The sequence below is a fragment of the Corvus hawaiiensis genome, chromosome 9 (assembly GCF_020740725.1).
Source record: "Corvus hawaiiensis isolate bCorHaw1 chromosome 9, bCorHaw1.pri.cur, whole genome shotgun sequence".
Lineage (NCBI taxonomy): Eukaryota > Metazoa > Chordata > Aves > Passeriformes > Corvidae > Corvus > Corvus hawaiiensis.
The window spans coordinates 1207135-1225720 of NC_063221.1; the positions used below are offsets into that span (position 1 = coordinate 1207135).

General features: G+C 43.5%; 1 protein-coding gene across 4 annotated transcripts in view; it reads right to left on the bottom strand.

Moving 5' to 3' along the window:
* RASAL2 (RAS protein activator like 2) overlaps positions 1-18586 on the bottom strand; it is a 166200-nt gene that overhangs the window by 106990 nt on the left and 40624 nt on the right. The window contains exon 1 of one of the 4 annotated variants that reach the window (XM_048312416.1): positions 18340-18555. The exons of the other annotated variants lie outside the window; for them this stretch is intronic. Within the exon in view, the coding sequence (XP_048168373.1) occupies positions 18340-18388 (49 nt within the window). The 5' untranslated portion in view covers positions 18389-18555. Of the gene's footprint in view, positions 1-18339; positions 18556-18586 lie in introns of those variants that run through there. 4 annotated transcript variants of the gene reach the window in all.

Below are 18586 nucleotides of genomic sequence, written 5' to 3' on the forward strand. Positions count from 1 at the left end.
AGCAATGAACACGGAGATACTCCCGTGAAAATGAGACACAGACTCCACCAGGAAAAAGTGAGCTGGCTTTTTTCTTCTGCTTCTTGATCCCAGGGGTTGCTGATCACCTTTGGCTGCAGCCCATCTGGCCCCACGGGCTCAGATGAGTTCTTTAACTCCTGACTTGATCCTCATCTATTGCTGGTAGCTGTTATCCCCTGAGGCCCTGGAGTCCACGTTTTCAAGACTGAGGCAAGCCCAGCAGTATTGAGTACCCCAGTTTTAACTGGATCTGCTGTTACTGGGTCTCCCACCCCTTCCAGCAATGGTCCTCCTTCTCCTGGTGGAGCCATTTGCTGCTAATGTGGCAGCAGTGCTTTGGCCAAATGCCTTGAATTAGGCAGTCTGGTAAAGCAGGCTTTATGGATCGTCAGGAGTAAAGATGAATAAATCCCACGGATGACGATGTGGCTCGCGCCAGTGGCACAAGCCATAATGAGCAGGGAAAGCTGAGAAGGTGAGGTAGGTTTCTGGTCAGCTCTGCAAGCCGTGCTTGCACAAGTTCCCGCTAACACACTGCCATCTCGTTCTGGGCTGGGAGCACAGAAGGGCAGGAGGACAGAAAACGCAGGCAGACGGTGCAGGAGCTGAAGCCCTCCGGGGTTTGTTTGCTGCGGCTTTCTAGTGTGCTTTGTAACTCCTGCCGATCTCTGCCAGGCTGGGCACCCACACAGACCCTGCTCTTGAAACAGCCCTTGGAGAGCACTTGGTACCACTGAGGAGTGACTCAGCTCAGATAATGTGAGCCCAGCTGCACCAAGGCAGGGATTCAGCACAACAGCACTTTGGACAGGACGGAACTTTAGGCAAGACACTGCTCTCTGCATGAGGACAGAGATGATCACCGGGATTCTCCCCTCCTTTTTCATCACCTGACGGTACAGAGAGATCCCTCCATCCCCTTCCCAACGCAGCTGTCATTACACTGATCACTGACTCACACAGACCACCCCTTTCAGCCAGGGAACACACAGAAAGATTAACCACGTCTCAAGTTACAGCACGAAGCAACGTGCAAAACCAGTTACGGGTTAACTGCTACTCAAAACTATTTTTATTGGTGTGGCCAGGGGTTGGACCACAGCTCTGTACAGACCTAACAATACAGAGAAAGGCTTCAATAAGCACTCTACGTGAAGCCCAAGAACATCAAAGTCACAGTTTAGTTTAAGTTTGAGTAACACTGAGAAGGCTTTTTACTTTTTTTTTTTACTTCTGATTTCACTTTTTATTTCATGTTACCACTGCTTAGACGACCACATTTCATGATCAAAGAAAAGTTACCCTTGGCCTGGCTGAGGTTCCACAGTGTACTCTACAGAGGGTAAAAGGGTCTTTCTCAAAGTGCTTCTAAAAAGGCAGACAAGGTTTACATGTTTATTAACATAAAAACACTGATACACAAGTTTGCTTAGTCTATCAATAAGACAATTCTTTTAAACAGCTAACTTAAAAATTTTGGCCTGGGCTTCGAGTCAAACTGATCTCTCTCTTCCTTATACACATCGTCAGTAGCAACGATGATGTCCAAAAAACCCCTCTGTCTACACTAATCCAGTGCCACCAAGTTAAAACTGGTCTCAAGTGGCTCCAGCATTTCTTGTGTCCATAGAACATGCAGGCGAGTGATTCAGAAGGCAGAACTTTCTCCTTGATCCGCAGTCCAGTTACTCAGGCTCCAGTCCAGTCCTTCCAGAGCAGCAGTTTATCCTGGGAAGCATTTACAGAGTCTCAGTATCACAGAGAAATCAGCTTACAGCAGTGACTGCCACTGTGTTAGTGATGTGAGATCCCCAGCCGTGCCAAGCCACCCACGCAGCTGTCAGCAGGTAAAATAATGTGAGGGGAAGAAAGGAGTTTGTCAATTAAGTTGAGAAAATCTGAAATATTTTCACTCTTGTTTTTAATACCAACTGCCTACAAACGTGATTCTCCACTAGCACATCTTCCTCAGGGTTTTTTTTTTGTTTTGGTAGTGTTTGCACTTCATTGTGCCAAATCATTCATTTAGCTTTTCAGAAAATTACTATTTTCTTCCTAACAATCCAGTCACTTAATCATCACATTTGACATGTTTAACAGCATATATTTCACTGCTCCTAGATATTGACAGAATTTATGCACAAAATGCAGATTTGCTATGTCAGAATGTAACTGTATCTCAGCTTTAAGACTGTCCTGGGAAAACAATCTTCCCCAGCTTTATAACATTTCACAGAAAATATACACAAGCAGCCTTACATTTGCACCGACCATATGAAGATAAGTCTTTGGCAAGGGCCTCCTGTGTGGGAAGTCCGCTCTCCACCATTCAGCTCTCCGGAAGAAGTACCCAGCTCTGCTGCACAGAGCTTCAGCAATTTCCCTGAGCATGTTGTTTAATAAATACTAGCAGCCAATTAAAAAAGTAAAAAAGCAATACCACAGAAAACCCCAAATGCACCATTGCCAAGCAGCTGGAAGGAGGAGAATCTGGCTCTGATGTTACAAATTAATGTTTAATGCTTGCCTGCTCTCTGAGAGCTGTCTAGTGCTTGAGTAAAGGCATTATAACATGTAAAACTTGAGTTCATAGCTTATATTGTAAAGAAGGATGAACTGCACTCTCCCATGACTGAACTGCTCCATTCTAAATGGGTTTTGGACCAAACAAACTTACCAACTTCTCATTTTTTAGATTTTTTTACCAAGAAATAGAGGGAAAAAGGGGAAAGAAGAGAGTTAAAAAAGAAAAAAAACCAAAACCAAAATGCCACATGACCACCAACATTCGTGATAAACCCTGAACATTTATTCACCACGCTTGGGTTTTCAATCAAGTCCTCTCTTTTAATTGAAAAAATCAGCAGGCAAAGGAAATACCACTTCTGAGAAGATCCCAGTTCAAGCCATCAAATGAACTTTAACCAGTAGAAAAGTGAATCAAATTGCACCCTGTATCCTGCCCAGAGAAACCAGAAGCAATAGGGAGGGTCAGGGATCCTCGATTTAGCAGTCTAGCTCCCCTCAGCTCTTTTCCCATTTAAAACTAGACCGATGCTCAGTGCATTGGAACAGCTCATGGAGGAGTAATCAATATATAAAGCAGAAATGAACACAAAAGTTTTCCAATTGACCCAACTTGACATGTAGTTAAATAGCACAGAAGATGAAAGATTTTTCTTTCCCTTTAAATTAGAGACTTCTCAAAATATTAAGTTTTGTTTATGCAAGGCTAAGTAATTAATGACCTAACATCCCCTTCCCATCTCCTATCACCAAGATGCATCTGTTTCCCCCCCGCAACATTTCCTGCAGGTGGATATGACTTTTCCTCAGCTCAGCGCAGATCAGTGCACCTGACTTACTCGACCTCTTAATATTTAGTGCTAATTAATGTTTACAAGTTACACAGAGGAGGAATGAAACAGCACCTTAGAAATTGTTGCATTTGGGATTAGGGTGACTCAAAGAGCCAGGCTTAGAGTTGGCATGGCTGGAAGCCAGAGATCCCTTACTGAGCCCGAACTGGAGCTCCTGAGAGCAACGCTGCCACGTGTGCCTCTCCCAAGCCTGGAGCTGGCAGAGCCTACCAGTGACCACACTGCAAGCTCACCTGTCCCAGATACATCAGGATACGCTGTTTCCACTATCACTATGCTGAGACTGAAGTGCCTCTGAACAAGCTAAATGGTGACAACAGAGCATTTAAATGCCACAGAGGACCTCATTTCCCTCACCTGAATTTCGGTGCTGAGGCAGGCTGCACCTGCTGTCCCTGCCCCACGATTCGTAACCTGTTGTTACAGCCACAGCTGTGGCGAGGCAGCCTGACTCGGCTCTGCTTTTGCCATGGTCTAGTTCCTGATGGCAGGTACTGAAAACTCTTCAAGATGCACAGCAATTTCCACCTGAATATGAGGAAGAACTTCTTTACTGTGCAGTGACCACACACTGGAAGAGATTGTCCAGAGAGGTTGGGGAGTCTCCCTCACTGGAGATATCCCAGACCTGTCTGGATGCAATCCCTGCTCTGTGCTCTGGGATGACCCTGCTTGACCAGGAAGGTGGGACCAGATGACCGGCTGTGCTCCCTTCCAACGTGACCCATTCAGTGATTCTTGCCCTCTAATTCCCTGGCAAAACCGCTACAGTTTCTCTGCTGATACAAACTCCCCACGTGAAAGCCTCCTGGTTTCATTTTTCCATGCTGTTCCTGTGATCTGCATGAGAAGCTGCTACAGCCCTGTCAACTGAGCAGAGCAGAGAGAGATAATATAAATTTATGAGATGCTGGGCTTTGGATGGATGCCAGGAAATGTTAGCAAGAAAATCCCACTTCAATACATCGCGAATAAACCTGCAGAACGGCGATGCCAGGTTTTAATTTCACTAGCAATCTTTTGTTGTTGTTGTTGATGACCAAACACAGCCCGTGCCAAGTTTCAAGGGCCATAAAAATGTACATTTAGGAGCCAGCCAGGCACACGCAAAGGCTGAGCCCACACACAGCTGCGAGCCAGGCCAGCCAGCCAAGGGTTTTAGCAACATGCACTGGTGCAAATAAATAAATAATTAATTAATTAAATAAATGAATAAATGAATGGCCTGGAGGTAAACGCTCCGGCAACTGCTCTGCAGCACGGAAAGGCCTGGCAGCAAAATGACCTGTGTGCAGTGAGTGAGCTCAGAAATTTGCAGAGATTTTGGGATTTCTGAGAGGAAGGCAAGCCCCTGGCCCCAGCCTGTGGCACAGCTGCCCCCACAGGGGCGGCTCCTCCGTGGCCTTAATGCGGAGCTGTGAAGCCCCTGGCACGCGCAGGGAGCTCCGGCCGGCAGGAAACCCTCTGCAGCCACACATCACCAACCTGAGCCCCTGAGGAAAGACAGCTGCACTGGCCTACCTCACTGGCAACCTGTGCAACTCCACAAACAAATCTGTATGTTTATATAAGTATATGGACTTTGACTACATAGAGCAAGAAGCACTTATGCCCAGTGTGACATCCATTTCATCACCATTACAGGTTGGGCTTAGTACCCTCAGAAATATCACGCACAAGCTGCTCATTTCAGTGTTTAATAGCCTTGTGTTTCAGCAGGCAGAATTAACTTCCCATCACCCCTCTTCAATCCCAACTGAAGCGTTTGGGATTTTTGTGGAGAGAGTGGGGGAAAAAATCATTGCTGCTGCAATCTTAAAGCAAGGGTTTTACCAGCAAAACACAGTTTTATTGCTAGATGGGATCGTTTTGCTCATCAAACCAACTGCAGCTTAAACTACTAAGAGAGGAAATACAGTTATACTATATAGGCAACTTAATGGATAAACATCCCAAAAATGGTCTAGGAAACTATGCCCAAACAGCAGGTGCATTTATTAGAACTTTCCAGCCTTTATTTTTGTATAACTAGAAAGTAACACATCCTCACTGCAGACTGCTGCAAAAATAAGACCTACCAGCTCTCCACCAAGGATGTTAGGAGCAGGGTTTATAATTTCATTCTGTATATTTTTTAATTAGTTGCTGTAACTGTTATTTTATTCCTCTTTTTTAATGTATGATTTATTTATTATCTTATTTTATCCTTTTTTAGAGTGAATAAACTATCTTTATATCAACAACTCCTCCACACAACACTAGTTTTGCAAATAAATTTTTAAATGTAAATATATTTTAAAAGCTTCTCAAGCACTGGAAATCCCATGGTAAAGCCAACTAGCAGCAAAAGATAACCACCAGCTAATTGACAACAATCTTCAAAATCACTGGAGAGTGTACGCTTACAGTGTATATAAATAAAGAACTTTAGCAACGTGCATAATGAAATCCTTGCATTTACCATCTAAACACCAGCAGTAAAAGAAATACTCTGTCTGCTGTGAGGACCTTGCAGACTGAATCCAACCTTGAACCCAAAACTGCCCAGTGCACTACTAAACCACGTCCCTAGACAGCATTAAAACATTAGCCACGGACACGGGCACTGAGAGCTGGGCACACAACAAAACACAAGGAAGAATTTACAGATCCAGAATTATTTTAGGCTCTGAATTTAGGTAGGGAAATTCCTCGAGCAGGATGAGAACTATCCTAACACTCACCTTGCAGCCCCATCAGAATGTTGTGTTAATATCAGCAAATTAAAGTGCAACGGCTGACAACAAATCAGTGACATCTGGAATTAAAGATTAAACCTTCATCTAAATGGAGAAATAAACTCCAGAGAGGAAAGATGAAACATCCTGGTATCTCAAAATGCCAAAAGCCTGAAATTAAAACACTTAGGAGAAGCATGGAAAAAGGGTCTGTGCAAAATTCCAGGTGCTGCAGCACTACTACATCCTGCATAGAGAAAGCAGTGAAAGAAACAACCAAAAGAGGAGGAAAAAAAAGAGATTGGGGGAGAAAAAAGAGCTTTTTCAAAATGCAAATGACCTTCTAACCAGCAGAGTTCTCTCCCCGCAGGCTGTCTGTCAGGAACAGCCTCGAATCAGTGCAGAAGCCCCACGTCAGGGCCAGTGCTGAAGCGCTGGAATGAAGATGGACCTTCTGCCAGCCTGGGCCTGCAGCGAGCCCGGCGCCAGGCCTGCAGGAGATCCCAGCGCTGGCAACGGCGTGCAGAGCCGAGGGATGGAGCAAGGTGACCTGCAGGCACCAAAACAGCACAGGGCTCGGGGACAGAAGGGAGCACGCCCTCTTTGACTAAACCTCTGCGTGCCCGCGCTTTAAAGAACAGTTACAGATGTCCAGCGGAGGACATGGCTCGTGATACACCGCCTGATCGCCGAGAGGTGAGCCTGTCTGCCCTAACGCTGACTCTGGCCCGGGAATTCAAATGTACGAAAAAAGGCTCTCCCCAAAAGGGAAAGGTACAGAATAATTTCAGCCTTTGAAGGGAGAGGAAGGAGGGAGGAAGAGAAAGAAGATCATTTCTCTTTCAGACGCTATTTAAGGAACTAATTTGTGACACGTGCACTCACTTCCTCACTACAGGACAAAACAAAGAAGTGGACATCATGAAAAAGGATTTGCACCAAGCACGAGCCATTGCATCCCAGGCAGGGTCCCCAGCCACCAAAGCCATCCTGAGGACTGCTGTGGGTATCAGCTGCACATGGAGCCCTGTCCTCCAGCAAGCCGTGCACAAGCACTTCATCTCTTTTGTGCCTTTTCATTCATTATTATGGTGCCAGAGATCACTTCTGTTTCAAGTTCCAAAATGACTGGTTTTGCTTCATTAGGTGTGAACACCAGGTGACCAGAACGGCCCCTCTCTGAGGTCAATCCTTCCCAAATGGAGCACAGTCCCATTTGTAAGTCTGTGCAAGCAGCACTTCCAGTAGACAGCCACTGTTCAGCAATCTCTTTAAAAAAATATATATTCTCAACTATTTTCATTACAAAAAAATTTAACCAAAAGGTTTAACAGAACCATGAAAAAACCAAAGGAAGCAAACACCCCCAGAACTGCAGGCTCTTGCTTAGAGCAAAATCCTCTCAAGCTGACATTTCTGAAATGCCTTTTTTTTTTGTTGTTTTCTCACTTCATCGGTAAAAGGGAAAATGAGCTGATATTTGCTATTTTTACCTAAACCACACTAGCACTGTTAGTAAACCGTGCTCCATCCTCACCAAGCAGCATGGAACTGCTGTGAACAATAAAGTCTGACTCTGAAATTGTACCTTGAAGTCTCAAGCCAACCTGCCAACAAGTCCAGAATATTTGCTCTAAATATAAAACACAAAGGCACTCTGGGTTTTATAAAGACACAAGCAACTACCAGAGTTAGACTAAATTAATGAGCATGTGTATTCCAATTCCAACAGACAGGACAGCACCCGTCTGGCTTCACTTAGGAACTTGTTATAATCTCTGCCTTATAAAAAGGTTTTTACGCATATGTAACACTCATATACCAGTGAGACATAAAATCAGGATGTAATCAAATCTCCACAGTTTTATGTACAAATCCCTCGGGACTTCAAGCTGCAAAACCGAACGTGAATAATTGCATCTATTTTCTAATAAAGACCATGTGCTCTGGGCCACGAGTACACAAGTTTTCAAGAGCTCTGCATAATATTTTCGGAGGTATTTTTACTTCAAATAAGCAATCCAGTTAAGCAGAGATAAACACGCACACACATCAGTGTGACCTTGTTTAAACAACACACCAACCATTGGGATAAATCTGGTTGCCAAATCTAAATATAGAACTTCAGGAAAAAACAATGGAGTTTGAGTAGAAGAGGCCTTCTCCTATTTACTGTTTACCTAATTATCCAAACGAATGTGCAGTTTGGCCTCTCTCCCCTTTTCGAGCAGCATGACCACTTTCCCACTGGGAGCCAGGAGAGCTCTGGCTGTTACTGGAATCACAGTGTGATCCGGCACATTTGATGCTCCGAGTGCACTTGGTGCAATTTCAAAGCTTGTCTCACGGTTTGGGTATGTGCACACTCTGCTTCCCCCAGACAGCCCCATGCCTGACACAAGGCAGATAGGCACTGCAGGACTGAGTCACTGCTACAGAAACAGGCTTTTTAAAAAAAAAAAAAAAATTGAATTTTTTTTTCATATGAAGGCACGGGGGGAGGAAGAAAAATCCCATTCAAAACCCACTCTAAGTTTCCAACTTTGGGTGCCCAAGCAGGAAACGAAGGGAGGAGGGAGCACGGGGCAAAAGGAGGAGGAGAAAGTTCTTCTATTCAGGGTTATATTTTTAGACTATTATTATTTTGTTTTGTCACTGTGCTACAGAAGCTAGACCTGTGTGAATTAATGCAGCATTATCCTTTCTAATTTTTGCTAAGTCCAGGCTGCAGTCTTAAACCTAATCTCCTTACGTGGGACATGGCAGGGCACTCGCTCCCCCTGCCCTGCTGTGGCTCCTATCTTTCCACCACACATTCCTGCCTGCAGCACACATCCAGCCATGTATTCCCTCTCCTCTTTCCCAAAGCACGTAAAAAACCTAGGAGAATTCCCCCCTTTTGTGTTTGGAAACAGAATCTACGCACTGAGGGCACCGAACCTGAAATGCTGATCTGTTGTGAGGCACACCAAGATCACGGGATTTATAACCACAACGTATGGGAAGGAACACTGCCAAAATGCTTTTCCTTCTTGCTAAAAATACTCACATCTTAAAGTGTCTTTGCCCTCCTTGATCTATGGATATTTATAAGCCAAATTTTGCTGGGCAGGCTGAGGCTAGAGGAGAGAAATCTGTACCCTCTACTCCCTGCTCTATTTTAATCCGTAACAGTTATGCATCCCATTTATTCTTATTGTTTCAAGGCAAGTTCGTTTTAACTTGTATTTTTTTTTAACAAGTCGCTCTCCCCAGCTGTCATTATTAGGGTTATTGTCAAACTATTTTTTTATTTCCTTTCTCCATGTTTGCACAGCACAGGCCCAACCCATTTGCGACTTCCCTCCCTAGATGCAAGTTGCCACGCATAGATCAATTACACAGAAATACAATGACTTACAGTAAAGAAATCATTTGGGAAAAAACAAACATATGGACCTCAACTTATTTATAAATATCTTCAAAAAAGAGCCTGGAAACATCCCATCCCAGGCTGGTGGTGCTCAAGGCAGAAGTGGTGGGGAGTGGCAAGGGAAGAGGCAGACAGACAAGGATTTTATTTTTTGTCTTATTAAAGTTTTGTTTTCTTCTTTCCAGAAAAAACAAGAAAGGCCAGGAAATCCTCAGAATTTGGCATTCCCAACACCACCTCATTAGATGAACACAAGGTCCTCGCTTCCTGTTCCCTCCTCACTTCACAGCCAGCGAGGACGGAGCAGGACAACGCCAACACCAGGAATGCTACAAACAGAGAAAAAGCCCTGTAAGTCAACCCTGTGCAAAATTGGAGTTATTCTGTTTACTTCTATTCCATACTAATGCATCCAGGTTTTTTTAACTAGGAAAACCCAGGTCAGGTCTTAGAGTCACTAAAGCTCCTCCTACACTTCTCATCTGTGGACCAAAAACTAACTGGCCAAGCCACCTGCAAAATAGTCTCTTCTCTGACCATCAGCAGCCAGAAGAATTTTGGGGTAACGATGGTTAAACAGGAAGGAAGGATGAAAGGAAGAGATCCCCAAGCTCAGAACAACTCTCTCCTTGCTTGCAAGCCTGATGTAGGGGAAAGGAAGGGACACAGGGACCCAGTTAGTGCTTCTCCTGCTCACACCAGGCACGGAGAAGTAGGAAAGGTGATGGAACACGCAGAAAAATGTCCTTTCCAACCAATGCCATGGGCTCTGGCTTTGGAGCAGCTGGGTCCTCCTGCACCCCAATCAGAGTGCCAGGCACAAACAGCTTTAGACTAAAAGGTGCTGCTGCTTGGGATTGACATACAGTTTTGAGACCCATGAGAAGCTGCTGTGGTTTTACCACCGTGCAGCTGGCGTGACGTCCAGCAACAGGGGCCAAACTCACCACCCTGTACAAACACACCTTTAGGGACAACTGAAACCAAAACAAAACCAAGTTCTTCCTGTCTGAAAAGCTGTCAAGCATATCAAGTCCTTCTTTTACCTTCTCAACTGTCTAGAAAAGTGACAGAAGAAAACTGAATATTACTCTGCAATAAACTGTAAAAGAAGACAAAAAAAAAAGGAGGGGGAATAAATCTGAGTTTATCTCCTTATAATATAAACCCCTCAAGGAATATAATTTGCTGCAATTAAATACAAAAAGCCAATCCCCAAGATAAGCCTTAACAAATCACCTTGAGAGTTTAATAAATGTGGTTTGGTCTGGGGGATTTTTCAGTGCATCTGTTAATGCATTTACCTGGCCTGTCAAACATACTTCTGAAGTTCTCACACCAGATGAACACAGGAGCCAGAAGAGAAAGTGGGCAAGACAGTCTGGGACCACTGAGAGAACCATTTCAATAAAGAGGTTTTGAATATTTAATTATTAAACTAGAAAGAAGTCTTGGGTCTCAGCTTGTATTATATAAAACTTCCCTGAACTTTTATTTACAAAGAGAGCAGGTTTAGATGAGCTATTGGGAAGGAATTGTTCCCTGTGAGGGTGGGCAGGCCCTGGCACAGGGTGCCCAGAGAAGCTGTGCCTGGCCCTGGATCCCTGGCAGTGTCCAAGGCCAGGTTGGATGGGGCTGGGAGCAGCCTGGGACAGTGGAAGGTGTCCCTGCCCATGGCAGGGGGGTGGGACAAGATGAGCTTTAAGGTCCTTCCAACGCAAACCTTCTGGGATTCTATGATAAATTCATCTACCAGACACAGCAACGTCACCATGGGACGCACATCTGCCAGCTAACTTTCGGATTCGGACTCTCACAGATGAGCAAGAAATCACTGATACCAAAGTGCTTGAGAAGAGCTGGTAACGCTACAGATATTTACTGCCCTACAGTAAATATACAGTTGCTTTTACACTTTAAAAAAAATTTAGTTGTTGATATGTAAAATAACCCTTATACAGTCTTCAGATATAAAGAGTTACCTTAACAAGCTCTCTTTTGAGTCTGCATTTCAAGTCTTTCCTTTCTGGATCACTGAAGATTAGGCACAGGCTGTACTTCTGATGCACGGAAGGCATGAGCTCTTCTGTCTCTATTTTCTTTGCTCCCCATCATCCACAGACGATGTTCCCCAAGCAGCTGAGAAGTGGAATGCTCTGTTCCCAGAGCCAGCACCATGAGTCACTGTGTACTCACAAGACAGGGTACGAGATCTCCCAACACTTTCCCCCCAAATCCCAACCGCTCTGCAAACCTTCATAACCTAAATTAAACAGCTTTTGTTATCAAGTGAATAAAAATTCACATTTCCTGCCAAACCACTAAACCACATTTGAAGGGTAGAACGTACACCCAATTTAGCATTTCTTCGTGGTTTAGGTGGAAATTCAGATATGCAGAGACTGACTTTGCAAAGCTGCAATGGTCATCTTGACAGAGGAGGATAACTAAGTCCGTGAAGTCCAGAGAGAATCAACTTGACATTTACTGGATCTCAGAAGTACAGGCAAAGGCCAGGAAATCCCAAACCCACTGCTCCCACTGGGCTGTTGTACCCTGCAGGAGCCCTGGCTGTGAGCTGCCCTTCTGTAGGAGCACTTGGTTGTTCTGAGCTCTTCAAAACCTTTCACTTTGGTTCTTCTGGTTTTACAATTCCACAGTTTCAAGTGTCTCATCAAAGGAACCTGTAAGGAAAGGTGGGAGGACACAGACACCTCTTAAACTGCCTTTGTTAACTAATCAGTCTGCAGTGGAATTTGAAGTCTGCAAGAAGTTTTCCAGAAATAGTGCATGATTTATGCAGAGATGATTGCACATCAATTTCTTATTCAGAATCTTTGTCACATTCACTGGAAAAAAAAGTTGAGTTTATTTCTGTCCTTCATTCTTCTACCCTATTGGGTTCTTTCAGTTACTTTTCCCTCTCACTCTCCTCTGCTCTTCCCATGCAACAACTATCAAACACAGCCAATAAATGGATTAAATCACACAAGCTTTCCTGTTGTAGTCACTGTACTTTTCACAGCTGAATAGTCCATATCCATTCCATTCCCATTTACAGGGACTGATCATTGAATTGAACAGGAGAGTTCATCCACCTGCACCTCTGCTTTCAGTCTATTTTTGAAAGTCCTTCTTATAACTAGACTAGCCAATGAATCACAGTTCAATAGATTCAATAATGCAAAACATTTCTATTCCAACACCAACTTACATTCTCTCTTTTTGAAGCTGGCAATGAGAGAATATTAAAATAGAAGCTGCAGCTCTTTTATCATTAAGATCTCTAGATTTTGTACTACATAGATATTAAGGGAACTTCTGAACGAACCAGAAGGTGGCAATTTCTGGGTAATCCCACCAAAGCCAGAGAAAGGCAGGGGGAAGGGAAATCACTGCTCTCACATTCTTTTCCTATTATTTAATGCAATACAATTAAATGCAAGGGTTCCTTGTAAAATGACTGAAGCCAATCACCACAAACTACACTAGAGGTTAAATTAGGCAGAGTTTATGCAGCAATACAAAAGAGGATAGTGACACACAACACAGTGCCTTGCTAAAGGATGAATAAATGGGCATTTAAAGCTCAGAAACACAGAGCCAGAAACAAGAGGGGAAACAAGACTGAGAGAGGAAGGGCAAGGGAAGAGAAGGAAGAAATATGTGTTCATTATCTCAAGAGCTTAACTCCAGAGATTCCAGAAGGAGTAAAGAAGCAGCAAAGAGATTCCAGCGCAGCAGCTTCTGACACAGACAGGTCTAATGCTGCCATTACCTCGCCATACACACTTGAGAACTGATGTGCAGCTCTGGAAATCTGACAGGTAGAAAGCTGCAATTTAGCAAGGATAGTTATTTAAAGCACTTACTCAGGAAAAAGCCGAATTTAGCTCAAAGGAGAGCTGGCTGCTGCCTGTGATTGCCCCAGAAAGTACCTGGCCACAGCAAAAGTTTCACACAGGGACTTTTAAAACTTTAAAATCTACAGGCACAAGCAGGAAATTAATGTTTGTATTTTTTCTGGCTAGCCTAATTATAACTTTCAGCCCCAGAGTTACTTCCAGTACTCGCAAAACTCAGTTTAAATTCACTCTTCCTACTACCTAAGCTATCACCTAATTTGTTATCTCCTCTCAGGCCCTACTAAAACTGAAACTGGAAACCACATTTTCTAAACTAATTCTCTTACTGTTATCTGATAACAACCCTCAGGATTACAAATTTAATCACAATAACAACAGAATACACTGACGAGTGAACCCAAACACTTCCAGTGTTTACACCAGCAGCAATAATTAGTGTTTTGTCATGTCAGAAAGTGACTGCAGATTTACCCACAAGGAAAGTGACTGGAACAATACAAGCAGCTTCCTTGCAGTCCCTTACTGAAGGGGAGATACAGAGATACAAGAAAATAGGAAAAAGGTTACTTTTAATAGAAGGTACCCTCAGAGGCAATACAATTTATTGACAAAGTGATTTATTACTAATCCAACTTTGCTTTTGAGAGGCTAAAATGTTTTCATTATTGCAAAAAAATATTTAAAAGAAAATATATATTAAGTTTCCCAGCAAACAGAAATAGGAGCTTGCTAAAATTTTTTATTTTACGTGGCTCAATTTCCTCTCCCTCCTGCAATTATCTGTCTGCAGAGGAAATAGCACACAACGTTCTGTGCCTGGCTAGGAGGTTCATAAGAACAATGAACATACAAGGTAATACCACGTTATTTTTAAACTGATTTTTTTCTTTCTTGTTTTGTTAGGTTTTTTTTTTAAAGAATATTAAAAGCCTTTCTGCAGACAGGATTCTGACGGCTCCATGAGAGAAGAATGCAGCACTGCTAAATGCAGAACAGATTTATTTAGAATATTGCTGACACCTGTGCTGCAGGACTGCCACTAAACGAGATGCTTTTCCTGGTAAGCCTGTTCTAGAACATGTCCACTTGAACGGGCAGCAGAAATGTCACTGCACTCAGGTGATCAAATCCATCCTGAAACTCCCTTAGCCAGGGGTCCTGATACAACAGCTCAGGGGCTACCACCCTTAGCAGCCATACTGCCCTACAGAAAGGTAAAGGTCCCTGATGTCTCATCCTCAGCACTCCAGACAGAAGACATTCCTGATGCTTCAACAAAATTACCCGAGATCCCAGGTGCTGCCATTATTTACCTGCCAGCAGACAGCAAGGTAAAGATGGTGCAACCGTTAAGGCTTCTGCTTTTCTGCTATTTCAGAGCTTTGATGTGACAACTTGAAAGTTCATTTAACAGCTTCCTGCATCCACTGTCACCCGGCAGAACCCCCAGGTGATATGGCAGCATCATCTGTGGGGATGCAGCTGAAATAAGGGGTGTCATAGTCAGAAAACAAAGGATACTGCTTAGCTGAGCCCTTCTCATTACGTTTTTGTCGCTTTGCTGTTCTCTAACGTGTTGAGTTTTCCATCCAGTTTGTATTTTTATATTTTATTAGACAAACAGTGTTCAAGAACAACCAGTTTCAGTTGACTTAAATGTCTCTTCAGGTAGGGCATGGCTCAAGCTTATTTCAGTTTATCCCAAATCCAAAGAACAGTTAGCATTTTCTCTGCAGTTGTACACCATCCAACAGACAAATTAAAGAGTATTTAAAAGTAGCAGAGATCTCAGGAGAGGAGAGATAAATCCAAGCAGCATTTGTTAGGCTTGCAAAATGCCATTTGCTGACTTTGACCATGACATTTTATAACCTTTTTATTTTAAATAAAGATCAAAACCTTAGGATGTTCAGTTTCACCACTTCATGAAGTGTTCACAAGTTCTCTGGCATAACCAACCTTAAACATATTTATACATTAATAGGAGTCAATAAAAATATTTCATTATATGAAAACAATACATTCTGTAGAGGTCATTAAAAAACCTACTGTCTCAATGTATGTGGAATATAAATCCTGCTGAAATAGGATGTGACCACATCTGTTCTTATACACAAGTCACCTCTTAGAAGTCCCTTTTAAAGTCTGATGTTTCATGTAGTTCATTAATCCTGAAATCTCTGAAAGCTGCTCTAAGTTGTTGGTGCCTAATCAAATGCGTGAATTTGGACCACACAAACCTATGATCACTTTCAGATCTCCTTCAAGTAAGTCTCTCCCTAGCAACTAAGAATGGACAAAAATGTTATTTTTTAATGATATGAGAAGTGTTAAATAAAGAAGAATGGTCATCGAAGACTGCTTACTAAAGACAAAATCAGCCTCTTTTGCAGCAGACTTTTTCTGCCAAGATTACATGTGACAACACAGACTAAACTAAGGTGGAGATCTGTATTTTTGCTGCTACCCACTCCATATACACTGGAAAATAAATACTGTAAGTGTCCTTTGTGCTTCTTTATAATGTTTCCTTCCTGTGCCATTTCTTTTTCCATCTGACTGCTAACTGTGTTCCTTTTATCCATGGACTAGCGTGGAGACCTGGGCAGCAGGCTGGGATTATGGAACTGAGGTCTCAGCACTCAACACCCCCCAAATACAGAAACCAGGCTGGCTTCCCTGGGGCAGAATATTTACACACCTTGTCCAAGTGCTTTTTCAATGGGTACACTTGTTCCAGGATCACATTCCCTTTTTCCCATTCTCCCAGCACCCCCAACTTCCTAACATCCTGCAGGCATTTAGAAAAAACCCGTTTAACACACCTCCCCGCAGTGTAAATAATGAGATTTAAGGAAAAAAACCAAAATAACACAGCTCTCCAGGGGTTCTGAAATCATGCTGAAAGTTATCAAAGCCAAGGCTATTTCATGTTGCCCTACTGGCTCTGTTTCTCTCAACAACAAATTGTGCTTTCAAACATTGATGGACTAAAACTTCTCTGAAGAAATGTACACAGGGTATGGACACAAGGCAAATGTGTGCTCTAATCACTTAATATCTGCTAGACTTGCCTATAAAAAAAACACCTCTTCATTAATTCTCAGACTGACTTTTTCTTTAAGTGAAATTTCAACTAGAATAATTCCATTCTCCTTATCCCTGCAGCAAGTAAAAGAGGCCTGGAAGAGACCTGGAGAGGGACTTTTGACAAGGACATGGAGTGACAGGACAAGGGGGAATGGCTTCACACTGACAGAGGAGAGGATCAGATTAGATACTGGGAAGAAATTCTGCCCTGGGAGGGTGGGGAGGCCCTGGCACCAGCTGCCCAGAGAAGCTGTGGCTGCCCCACCCCTGGAAGTGTTCAGGGTCAGGTTGGAGGGGACTTGGAGCAACCTGGTCTAGTGGAAGGTGGGAGGTTGGAATGAGATGAGCTTTAAGGTCCCTCCCAACCAAACCATTCCATGATTCTATGACATTTATTTTCACTCGGCTTCTTTTAGTAAAGACTGGTTAATTTGCCCAAAGTCCTAAGCTATTTATAGAGAGATCAAGGAGATCTGCTCTACAGTTTCCTGTATTTGTCACACCACATCTGTCACAAAGCAATAAAGGAGATTACTCTGTTTCAAGTTATATCTCCATTCTTCTTGAAGGCAGAAATTCAGGGATTCTGAGAAGTCCTGAGTGAGTAAGGAGAGACCAGTGAGTTTGGGCTAGAAGGGAACAGCAACAAGACCTCCTTCCCAGCAAAGGGCAACACAGTACTTGGCACGTCCCGTCCGTAACTTCTCCACGAGAGAAGTGCTTGTGCCTGAAGTGCCCCCTCCACAAACATGCTCTCAGCTGCAGCCCTGGCAGAGATGGGCAGCAGCCAATAACACACACAAAAGCCCTCATTTCCAAAACCAACTTTTCATTAAAATCCACACACTGATAAAATTGGCACTCAGATAAACTTTACCACATGTGGCTCAGGCTGTGTCCTCCTATCCTTATCCCAACCTGGAGCAAAGAAGTTGTCCTGCTTCAGGAGGGCTGTTTCAGTCTCTGATAACTCACCTAATCAGTCCTAATTAGTCAGAGTCATTGAAGAGCCTTCTGCCCTATTAAAGAGTCATTCCCTCAGACATGGCACTGCAGAAATTGTTCCCTGCTGAGGCAGTTTGATATGCCTGCTTTGCAGAGCAGCAGCATGAAGAAAGGTGCTTGCACCAGAAAGACACAAGGCTAATAAAATCAATTCTTGACATTTGAGACAGCCTCTTAAAAACAGTCACCGGGTATGCACATAATCATGCTCCATAATTATACTAATTTGCACAATTAAGAGCTGGATAAACACCATAAATTTAAATGAAAAACCCCAGGCACAGGCTGGTGCTGCTACTGGAATACTTTAAAATCCAAAATACCCGACACTGCTGATGACAATTTCTGTAACCATGCAACACGAGAGCACCTTAACTGAAATCCAGACAGATACCTGCTGCCAAATCAAAAGAACAGGAACAAAGCAATAAAATAGTTTCTTCTACAGCTCATCAGCGTTGTTTTCTTCTCAACCTCATCTTTTGGTGCAGTCACAGCTGACACAACAGTTTAAATGCTCCTAAGATGCCCGCCTCCTGCAAGCTCCCCACTCCCTCCAAAACTTCCAAATTCGACAGACTGGTGCTGCTGTTACAGAGCCAAGCTAAGGCAGAAATCCCAGGGCAGGCTAAGACACAGACTTTAAACACACATTCATCTGGATAGCCATCTTCTCCATGGACAAAGGTTTTGGCATTTTCAGGTTGCCATCTCACACTGGAGACGAAAGATGGGAACAGCAGCAATACCCAACAGCTCTCTGCTCACTACCACATTTCTCCTCCCAGGCACCCAAACTCTTCTGAGCAGTTATCTCTCCCATCAGGCAAGATGTTTCCCGTACTCACCACTCCATGTCTTTGCCTGCATCAGCATCTTCCTCATCAGGCTTGCCATACTGGAATTTTCTGTTGTCTAAACCTGCTCAGGCACAAACCAGGTGGAAGAGGTAAAAAAAGACACCTGCATCTTGTCTCTGCCAGCGCCGTGGCTTTTCCTCCAGAGGCTGCAGAGCGACTGGAGGAGCAGGGCTGAGCACACACACACACACACACGCGTGCATGCACACGCACAGGAAGCCTGGAACTGAATCAG